We start from the raw sequence: 11,282 nt of genomic DNA, 5'->3' as shown, positions 1-11,282 counted from the left end.
TACATTTCACAATGGACTAAGAAAAAAAATCCCATTCACTTGACATTAATATTAAAATAATACATAATACAACTGCGGCCTGTCCAGGCTGTGCCCCGCCTCTCGCCCTAAGATGGCTGGGATAGGCTCCAGTGACCCCGCGACCCTGAAAAGGATAAGTGGAAGTGAATAGATGGATGGATCAGAGTGGTGGTTACACTTAACATCACCATACAGCACAAATCAGTGACAGTAAATGTTTATTGTTCAACTATTACAAAATATATGTGTATATAGCATGAAAAATCAATTTTAATGGTGTGGGGAGATGAGTCCACATTACAAAACAGCTCACACTCTCCACCTCTGAATAAGCTCAGAAATTTGCAGCCGTTACAGTAAATAAAAGCAATAAAAGACGATCAGTGTTATGTCAGGTACATGTTTGGTAAGAACTCGACTAGCTTGTTCAAGCTGTGAAATTCACACAAACAGTGTCTAATGATCCACGGTGGTAAATCCCAACGACACCAAGTGCAGTTCTTTTCTTTGGTATTTGGCACGTTTGTCCACAGTTTGTCGACTTTGTGTAATTTAAAGATGTTTGAAGCTGAACGACTCCTCGGTTACTCTGGGTAACTGAACCAGACACATTCAGGATCTATGATTACAGGAACTTTCCTTTAGTTTGCAGTTGATTAATAAACGTGACAGATTTAGACTTTAGAAAGCAAGAATACTCATGATTAGCTCAACATTTAGAGTAACTAGCAAAGTGAGTATAATTATAAGTATAAAAAGAACTTATTTGTGAAATCACATGTTTAAAGAATGTGTGACCTGCAGCAGCAGCAGCAGCAGCAGCAGTGGCAGTCTACTTTACTGTTGGTGCTGACTCTGCTTCAACATTAGTTTCATCTTCTTTTTGTCTTTTTGGTTTTTGTGCTTTTCTGATTAATTTTCGAGACCCTTGTAAAGCAAAAGCCAAGTGGAAGACAAGAAGAGTGATGCAGATAGCCCGGGTTATGATCGATGACCAAAGTGATTCCTTCTTTCTATACTGGCACTCTTGCAGCAGCATGTCCACCGACGCCTCCACCTCCCTGAACACCAGCACCAAATGGCCACATTCATCATCATCACTAATCCAGCCTCGCAGTGCAATTTTTACAGTTGATTGATCGAATCCAAAGAAGGTCAGCAGGACTCGGTCAGATAATAGTTGGCAATCAAACTCTGGACTTGAGTTTGAGCTCAGGTACAAAACATCTGTGGCGTTGTCTGTTGCACAGTTGTCTATGGTGACTGAGCCGTTGCTGAAAGTGAACATGTAAATGTCATTTCCATCACCTCCAACCAGATAATCTCCACCGGTGGACACCAAGATGTCGTTACCATCTGAGCCTTTGAGAAGAGAACTTTCATAACCAGACACTAAGATGTCCGAATAGATGGTGCCGATCACAGTTTCCACATCCTTCAACACGTCGCCCTCAGCGTCAGCATGGTGGCCTTGGCCCGTCAGCAGGTTAACATAAACCCCTTCACCCTTCTCATGATCACCCCGATAGAGAACCGAGTCTCTGCCTGGACCTCCGTCCACCAGATCAGCTCCTGGTCCAGGAAGGAAGACGTCCCGGCCAGAGTTTCCCATCAGTGTGTCATTTCCATCTTCACCATAAAGAGTGTCGTCTCCTCTCCCACCAATCAGGATGTCAGCTCCATTTCCTCCTACCAGCGTGTCATCTCCATCACCTCCATCCAAGGCGTCGTCCTTCCACCCACCAATCAGAGCGTTGTCTCGGTTGTTGCCTATTATAACATTCGACTGGGAGGGGCAGCCTTGCACTGTGTGAACCTCTGACAGATTTCTCTGAGCGCTGAGGTCCAAACGACAGTCCACCTGAGACTGTGTGAGAGTCACTTTGAAAGCTTCTACCTGATAGAAAGAGTCGTCTTCAGATGAGTTTAGAGACTTGAGTTTGAAATGGACGCCATCAGAGCTCTGAAATTCTAGATGCTGATGTTTTTCACCTTTAGCATAATTACGGAGAATGAATTCTAATCTTTCCTCATTTTTCATGATTCTAACATGAACATCATGTCTTGTTGGTTCCATTAAAACTGTTGAGTACAGTATGACTCGACTTCCATCAAGGAAATCCATATCTACCAGCACAGTGTCAGTTTTCTGATCTTCTGCAAAGTTATCAATGATTACCATGTTTTCATCCCTATGTTTGATTATGTAAGTGTCTTTGCCTTCCCCTCCTATCATCAGTGCCCCCCCGGTGTGTGGATCCAGTAAATTCTCATTGCTGTTTCCATCCATGATGTCAAATCCTGAGGAGCCGTACATTTCTTTCACTGATTCAACATCATTCATAATCATCACTTTCCCCCAGTGCATGCAGTTGCCTCTATCAAAATAAATCCTTGCTTTTTGATCTGAGTAAACTATCTTTTTATAAAAATACATGCATAGATTGTCATAGTTTACTGGAAGTAGTTCAGGACTCAGGTTTCTGTAGTCGATGGTTAAAGGCAGCATTAAATCCCATCCACAGCTGCTGATGCTGGGCTTCAGTTCAGCTGTTACTCCATCACTGGTCTTGATCTGCAGGTGCTGATATTTCTTTGATTTAAACCAGTTCTGTAAAATAACAGTTCTTCTGCCGTGTACCTGAACGATGATGCTCTGACCTTCACATCTACATGTTATATCCTGATATTGTTCTTTAAGGAAGAGCAGGTCCAAGGTTAGATCTGGTGATAGATTGTTGATGGTTTTCACTCCTTGTCCTGCTGTGATAACGTACCAGTCCTCTCCTCCTCTCCCCTCAATGAAATCATCTCCTAATCCAGGGACAAGAACGTTGTGTTCTTTGTTTCCTTTGATGACATCACTATAGTTTGACCCGCGGATCTCTGTCACGCTGTCCAAAGCCTCATCCTTCTCAAGGTCCACCCTCAGAGGAGACGGGGAGCTGCTGTAGTCAATGCTGAGGCTCTTTATACATGTGGTGAAGATGTTCCTCTGCAGGCAGTCAGCTTTGTTATCTGACACTGTGAAGGTGATCAGATCCTTTGTAATGAACAGTAAGTGTCTGTGTGCTGATGACCTGAACCAGTTCACTACAGTAACATGAAACGCTGTGCTGCCATGGTGAGCCTCCAGATGAACATCATCACCTTCTACCCTGACTCCAAACGTATGAAGATTTGCTTCTATGATGGCCAGGTCAATTTTCTCGTCTCTGGAGTAATTTTCAATGAGCACAAAGGAAAAGTTTCTGCCTTTCACCATGTAAATGTCTTCTCCTTCAGCACCAATCAGAAGATCTCGCCCTCCTCCCCCATCTATCAGGTTCCTTTCTCCATTTCCAATGAGTTCATCATTATACTGAGACCCAAAGATGTTTGTAACTGTGCGTAAAAGTGGCTGTGATGCATCAACAACTGCACCGTGTTTCTCAAACATCTTGTTAATTCTTCTGGCCACCAGCTGAACTGAAGAAACCACCGTGGAGGAAATCTCAAATAAGACTCCGTCTCCTGACATCATGTCCATGTGACGATAATCTTCTCCTAAAAACCAGTTTTGTATTCTTACAGTATGACTGCCCTCATACATCAGCACAACATCGTTTCCTGATTTAGACACAGAAATGTGGCTGTAGGCGACTCTGAAATGCAGATTGTCTTGTGCTCTGGAGGGATCGTAGTTGTTAATGATCGTTTTCCCTCCATTCTCAGGAATGATGTAGGTGTCCCTTCCTCCTGAGCCTTCGACATAACTTCTCTGTGGACCGAGGAAGAATGTGTCATCCCCTGGTTCCCCATGAAGTCTGTAATAGTAGCTCAACATGACTTCAATCATATGTTCGTCCTGTGATTTCTGAACTGCAAAAAATCGATTAGAGTCTCTGTTTCCCCTGTATGTCCCGTACCTCGAATAGGAAACAGCTTCATAACCTGAAACCACTGTCACAGATCCAGCTGGTATGAACATGAATACTTTTTTTTCATATGTTGTGTGCTCTAATCCATGTGACTCTCCCAGACCAAGAATTATATCTTTGCTTCCATCTGTGTTAATGTTCCAGCATTGTCTTCTTGGACTCTCATCATGAGAAACAAAATAGTCCATGCAGAGCTCAGACTGACCCTCATCAGCGAGGCAGAAGTTAATACCGCCTCCATTCCAGGAGGAGGCGCCAGCAGCAAAATCAATGGCTGTCGTTCCATCCTGTTGCTTTGTGACTTTATAATATTGGTGATAATCTGAGATCTCTGCAACAAGTCTTCGTCCCTCCTCAATTTCATCATAACGCCAGTCATAAAACACACTAGCCACATGTATAGCAAAGTGCATGATCCCTTTTCCAAAGCCAACAAAAACAGCAGCTATTTTGTCCAAAACTCCAGCGTCTGCTTTGAGGCTGTTCAGTTCATTCTGGATGCCCATATAAACATCATCAATGGCCATCCGCACTACTGATAGAGCCAGATTTATAGGTGCGATGAAAGGTGCCAGTTCAGGCTGAACAAGCTCAACAACATCTAACTCAACCATGTATAAATCGAACGCAGCATCAATGTATCCCAGAGCATCTCCTCTCTCCAAATCTTGTTCTACATTGTAGATCCCAAATCCAATTCCCACTATTGGTATAACTGTCATAAAACGCTTCATTGCAGGACTCCTCATGATCGCTTTTGCGATTCTTGACTCTGAGGTCAAAGCTTTGCTTGCAATAGCAGATGTTGTCATAGCCGTCACTCCATGAGCCGTCTGCAAAGACCCCACCACACCATCTTTGATGTTTCCCTCTTCAAAGGCACGAGCAGCTCCTTTCAGTCCCAGCATGAGACCCAGAGCTCCAACAGCAGTTCCAGTCCTCTCTACATACTTGTTAACCTGATGGGAGGCTGCTGAACTGTGCTGCTCCATCTCATGCACTGATGTCTCAATGTTCTCCAACATCTTTTCACTGTAATGTTGACTCTGTGGTGATAAATCAGCCCTGAACTCCACGGGCTCAGCACCAGGTCTCTCTGACACGAGCTTACATACAAACTGTCCGTTTTCTATTCGGGCTGTTCCCTCCTGAAGGTGCATTCCTGCCAGAGTTTCACCATATTTGTGCTGTAGTGCAGCATGGACGTCTTCAGCCAACGATGCAGATGATCTCGAGAAATAAGATTCATGTTTGAAGGTATTTTCTAATTCTGAGGCTGAATTCAGGTCTCGCATTGTGACGTAGCCATCATCGTATCCTCCCAGTGTTCCAGATGTGGAAGGTTTTCTGGGATCTTCAGGTTGTGTAATCTTGGTGTCTGTTTTGAAATCATTGTATTTTTTTTGAAAGTCTGAATTATCCGTCATTGTTTTGTAGGTGTTTGAAAGTTCAGTCATGCGTTTCACCACATCACTTTCACCATTACCAACGGTTTTCTTCCATTCTGTAAAGAAGTTACCCTCTCGTTCTACAAGTTTAACAAGGTCACCCATGAGCTGCTCCTCGGTTTTTCGGAATTCTTCTTTATGATTTGTTAATTTGCTGGAATCTTCAGGTGTTGCTGAGCCTCTGAATCCTCGTCTGCTCGGGTCAATCCAACTGCCTCCTCTTGTCATTGGATGATTGTCAAAGAAAAAATTCCGACCTTTCTTTCGGGTATTATCGTTATTGTTTCGAACCAGATCCAGGGCCATAAGAGTCAGAGGGAATGTTCGGAAATTTCTCGCAGATTCAGATATAACTGTTGCAGTGAAATACGTGGTGAACCAGGCCTCCATGGACAGTCTTTCGTGACCTGTCAGATGTCCTTTAAAAACATCTGGGTGCTCCCCAAGAAAAGTATTTTCTACATATTCAGCATATCTTTGTTTTTGTTGGTTTTTTTCTTCCTCATTCTCTACATTTCTAAAAATCTTGTCTCGCATGTCTGGGTATCTTTCGTTCCCCGCCTGTTCATTAATACATTTCTTAATATCATCAATTACATTATTGTTTAATATTTGATTGTTGTCAAGCTTTTTTCCAACTGGATACACGTACAGACTCTTAGGGTCAACTTCATATATCCAGTCATTGATCTTCAGGTATGTAGTCTTTTCTTCTCCATTCTTTGCATAATGACGTATTATATTTTTAACATCTTCTCCTGATTTAATCTCATAACATTCATTAAGGACTTATCTTTTTTCACCTTCATTATCTATCCAAGTAATAGTTGTTTCAGGTTTCCCATTTATAATCTTTTTTTCTCTTTTCCCTATTTCATAATCTCTTATTTCTCCTGGATTGTTGACACTGATTTTCTCTGGTGCTGGTTGATCTGAGTGAAAGATTCCCCAAGACAGAGCCTCGAGTTCATCAATGGCAGATTTCATCTTAACTTTATTTTGGTCAATCTTCTTAAAAACCTCTGGGTTAACAAACCTCTTTGGTTCATCTGGCCAGCTGTTTTCTTTTATAAATTTTTTTAGTGGTTTTTTGTTTCTCCTGTTTTCTCCTCTACCCAGAAAGTTTCTTTCATTGGTAAAAACAGCCTCTCCTTTACTTCCAGGCTCGTTTCTCATTATTACATCTCCGTTGCGATCAAGTGTTGCCACCACTTTCTTGCTGTTGTCTTTATGTCTCCATTGCAGCCCCTCTGGAGAGATTTCCTGAGTGATTTTCTTGCCTGTGTGTGTGACTTGGACGAGAGCGTCCCTCACATGAAGCTCTGTCTTGATGTTATTTTCATGGAGGTCCCTCAGCAGAGTTTCCATGAATCGTTGGTCTGATCCGACCTCACAGGCCACCACACTCGTTGTTTTGATTTTATCGCTGCCTCTGTTTGTCCTTTCGATGATTTGTGCCACCTCTCCTGAACTGTATCCTGACAGTCTCATTTCTCTTGCGTTGTCTCTTTTACCATGACCTACCAGCACCAGTCTGCTGTCCTCTGACAGAGACACTGGTTCACCGTGGATCAGTTTGGGTCTTTGGTTTTCATCAAGAACATAGACAGAACTAACTGTGGGATGTTTGTCATACAAATATTCAGCAGCTCTTCTGACCACAGGGTCATTTTCCATCATTACGATCTGCTGGTGGTCATACTGTGTGGTGTGATCAGCTGGTCTTTGTGGGATTTTGTAGCTGGAAACGGAGTCAGGTCGATCCATCACCTGGTAAATCTGCTGATTGTTCTGGTTGGTTTCTAAGACTGTTTGGAGGCCGCGGAGCATAAAAACCCGAATGAAGTTCTGGTGGAACTGTGTGGTTGTGTTTCCATCGAGAGAGAAAACTGGAGCAGCTTCCAGAGATGGTTTCAACATCAGCTTTGCAAGTGAAGCTCCATCAAGTCCAGACACAGTTTGTCCATCTTCTGAAACACTTCCAAATATTTTGACCACAGTGTATCTGTCTGCTGCTGGTACACAGGAGTCGTTGAACAGGCAGTCCTTGGTGACTTTCACGGAGTAATGAGGATCCTTGCTGTATTCCTGCTGGACTCTGTCACTGGTGGATTTCTCTGTGTCGGTCATGATCAGAAGCTTTTGGTTGTAGCTGTGTGAGATCTCTGAAGCACCCAGCAGCCAGTCTTGTACCTTCTGTTTCTCGATATGTACCAAGAAGGTGTTAAAGTCCTGAAAAATGAAGCAAAGAGTGAAATGAGAGAGAGCTCCAGGATAACTGTTTTGGTCTCAGTTAATTTCTATAAGATGAAATTTCTGAGTATTTTTTTGGATCTTTGGTTATAATGTGAAGAATCTGTTCTGCTGAAGTAAACCTGCAGTTTGAGCCTGACGCTCAGTTGGCCCTGATCAGCTGTTATGGTCTCATCAGTGAAGACCACCAACAGGTAACATAAGTGACCCCCGTTTGTAAGAAAATGTACACAACACACACACACCAGGGTAGTTATAGTTAATGTAAACTAAACTAAGAACTAGATCCTGGATGCATGAAGGAGCGTTTCTGCAGGTCCTTCCTCTCTGCAGCTGTCACACACACACACACACACACACACACACACACACACACACACACACACACACACACACACACACACACACACACACACACACACATATAGTGTTTCTTATATGCCTTACACATAATAATATAATTCAATTTTCAATTTTTCAATTCAATGTTATTTATATTTCGCCAAAGAGTCGCCTCAGGGTGCTTTATGTTGTACAGTAGATCGTACAATAATACATACAGAGAAAAACCCAACAATCATATGAGCCCATGATTCAGGGTCACCTGATCCAGCCCTAACTATATGCTTTAGCAAAAAGGAAAATACTCTAGGAACAACAAGTAGGCCTGCAGAGCGAGAGCGAAGTGCTCTAATAGGGTGATATGGTGCTACAAGGTCATTAAGATAAGATGGGGCCTGATTATTTAAGACCTTGTATGTGAGCAGCAGGATTTTGAATTCTGGATTTAACAGGAAGCCAAAACAGGAGAAATATGCTCTCTCTTTCTAGTCCCTGTCAGGACTCTTGCTGCAGCATTTTGGATCAGCTGAAGGCTTTTCAGGGAGTTTTTAGGACTTCCTGATAATAATGAATTACAGTCGTCCAGCCTGGAAGTAATAAATGCATGAACTAGTTTTTCAGCGTCACTCTGAGACAGGATATTTCTAACTTTAGAGATGTTGCACAAATGGAAGAAAGCAGTCTTACATATTTGTTTAATATGTGCGTTGAAGGACATGTCCTGGTCAAAAATGACTCCAAGGTTCCTCACAGTGTTACTGGAGGCCAAGGTAATGCCATCCAGAGTAAGAATCTGCTTAGATACCATATTTCTAAGCTTTTCAGGGCCGAGCACAATAACCTCAGTTTTATTTTCTGAGGTTTGTGTTATTATAGTTTTGCAATTTCTAATTAACATTTCTTTATATTTCACTTTACCTTTTACAATTTAATTTAGTTTCAGGCAAATATTTATTTTTAGTCTATATAATTATCAGTATAATTATGTGATTGGAACCCTGACTGATGGACAACAGGTGACTCTAACTAAAAAGCCAGATGGCAGGACTTGATTAAAAAAGGAGTAACAGGCAGAGTAAGTTACAGACATGTTGGACTTGCATTCATTTTGATGGGAGCTGATTAAAGCTGCTCGCAGCAAAAATATACAGCGAGGGTTGTTCGTGTTCCAGCGTGAGAGAGGAAGCAAGTTGCCTTCCCGTGAGGCTGGGAATAGGAATGCAGAACACCATCGCCTCCATTTCCTCGCAAGCTTGAGCTGCTTTTTTCCAGACGCTCGTGTCATGTTCATTAACAACATCTCCTTTGAGAATATTCTTCAGGGGAAGCAGAGGATGCTGCTAGGCCTGACCCTGAGGAAGGCTCTGGTGTTCATGCAAGTTTAGTTTTTCCTTTTCAGTCTCATTTGTAGTGTTTTATTGCTGGGTGGAAGCTGATTGATTGATCTCTTCTTGGGACCGTGGGCTGCCTCCTCTCAGCCCTTGTTCAAAGTCCCCATTTTAAAATGTCTGCTGTGAAATAAAGTTTCAGATCTTACTATCTGTGACAGTGTTCCCTGTCATGTCACAACTTTGATTATTATACTAATAATTAAATAGACTAAAACTAAACATGTTCAAACTGCCTGAAGCTAAATTAAATTGTATAAAGAAAAGTGAAACATAAAGAAACATTTATTAGAAATTACAAAACTATAATAACACAAACTCAAACATCCCTCGTGTGTTTCTATTAGGAGAAGATAGTGACTGAGCATTCCAGGGTGGATGTAAAAGGGAATGTTTTCCTGTCATCCGACTGGGATGATGACAAAATGTTTCTCCCACTGAAAACGCGACGTCCACATGAACACAGTCGGCTTTTTGGGGATTTCCTCACCTGGATGTTAAAGACATTTACTGTCAAACATTTGCTCAGGTTAGAAGATAAATGTGCAGCAGCTACACTAACGTCTGTGATGTTTGTGTGTGAGGAGTGAGGTGGGACATTTTAATGCAAAACTATTCATTCTGTCTTATCCCAAATTCCCAGACAGCTGAAGAAAGTGCAAACAGGAAGAAGTACAACACTCTGCTTCAATGAAGACCGGGTTCAAAACCAGGCCTGACTGAGCTGTGTGCGTGTTGTAATAACTAAGTTAATACTGCTCTGATGTGATGTGTCGATCTGTACGTAAGTGTGCCAAATGCAAACCTCACCAGGTATGAAGCACAAGTCCTCGAGCTAACCCAGCTACCACTATGAGCTGTTTTAATGCTGTTAGTAACTCTTTTTCTTTGTTCATGTTGAATTCACATTTTGTCCCATTTTAGAAGAAGAAAAGATGCAGATACTCAGTGGAAGGAAATGCTGATCTTTATCAGCCCAATCAAGTTCTAGTTTAGATCTAATGACTTTCATCATTAGAAACAATCTCTGTGTTTTCAGCACTGTTTAATCTCTTAAATCTAAATGTGTGTTCACTTTCTGTCTCATGTTTACTGACCTTCTCCTTCGTAATGACATGAGCTGTGACGTTTTCACAGTCCTGAAATCCATCCAGCAAAGTTAGTGGGTTTTCTTCAGTGTCCAGCCTGATGGAAAATTAACATATTAGCATAACTGAAGTGATCTCATAACCCTGTGAAATAAACGAAATGACAAAATATATTTTAAAAACATGATTCTTGGATCTTATACAACAGTCAGAGGCTCAAACATGGGCTCCTCAAAATGATACTAGAGCTGAGCTGGAGGGCGTCTATCAGGATGGGCCTGGGACCCCTGTCCTCAGTGGATTTGGGGAATATGGGTAGCTGTTGGGGTCAGTGAAGAAGGTGGTACCTGTGCCTCACCGGCTGACCCAGTGTTAGGCAACATGTGTTGTTTTGTTCTTTCTCTCTCCGAATCTGTGAGTTGTTATTTGTAAACTCACTGTCTTTTCTGCAAGGATCCCTGGTCTGCGCCTGAGTCCGTTTACAAACTCCGACAAGTGGTGGTGGGTACTTTGTCCCCTTTCCTCTCCATCCCCAACTACGTCCCTCCTCCTGCTCCATCACACCCTCACACATGCAGGGCCTTGGGGGGTGCAGGTGCGTCAATGAGGACAGGTATTCCTTCTCTGTCTCCTCCTGGCCACCTGTGTCTCAATTTAAGTCCACAACTTAGACATTCTCATTGCTTACACTATCTCTTGGAGAAGCTAAGCATCCAGTTCCAGGCAGACTAAGATATGGGAAGACAATAGCACACATGGCAGACCAGAGAGAGCTAGAGAGACAGCAGGAGAGAGAGGGAGAGCAAGGAACAAGAGGGGACT

General features: G+C 42.5%; 1 protein-coding gene across 1 annotated transcript in view; it reads right to left on the bottom strand.

The window, feature by feature from the left end:
- Positions 1–230: 230 nt before the first annotated feature.
- The window catches only part of LOC146563218 (uncharacterized), a 37,485-nt gene continuing 26,433 nt past the window's right edge, over positions 231–11,282 (bottom strand). The window contains exons 5-6 of the mRNA XM_085295671.1: positions 10,470–10,557; positions 231–7,621 (exon numbers count right to left, since the gene is read on the bottom strand). Coding sequence (XP_085151797.1) covers positions 6,179–7,621; positions 10,470–10,557 — 1,531 coding nt within the window. The 3' untranslated portion in view covers positions 231–6,178. The remainder of the gene's footprint in view (positions 7,622–10,469; positions 10,558–11,282) is intronic.

This window comes from Mchenga conophoros, linkage group LG12 (genome assembly GCF_057382185.1).
Source record: "Mchenga conophoros isolate Kocher_MC1m ecotype Shallow Benthic linkage group LG12, M_conophoros_male_GT1.1, whole genome shotgun sequence".
NCBI classification, from domain to species: domain Eukaryota; kingdom Metazoa; phylum Chordata; class Actinopteri; order Cichliformes; family Cichlidae; genus Mchenga; species Mchenga conophoros.
Note: the sequence above shows the minus strand (reverse complement) of the source record. Positions and strands in the feature narration are given on the sequence as shown.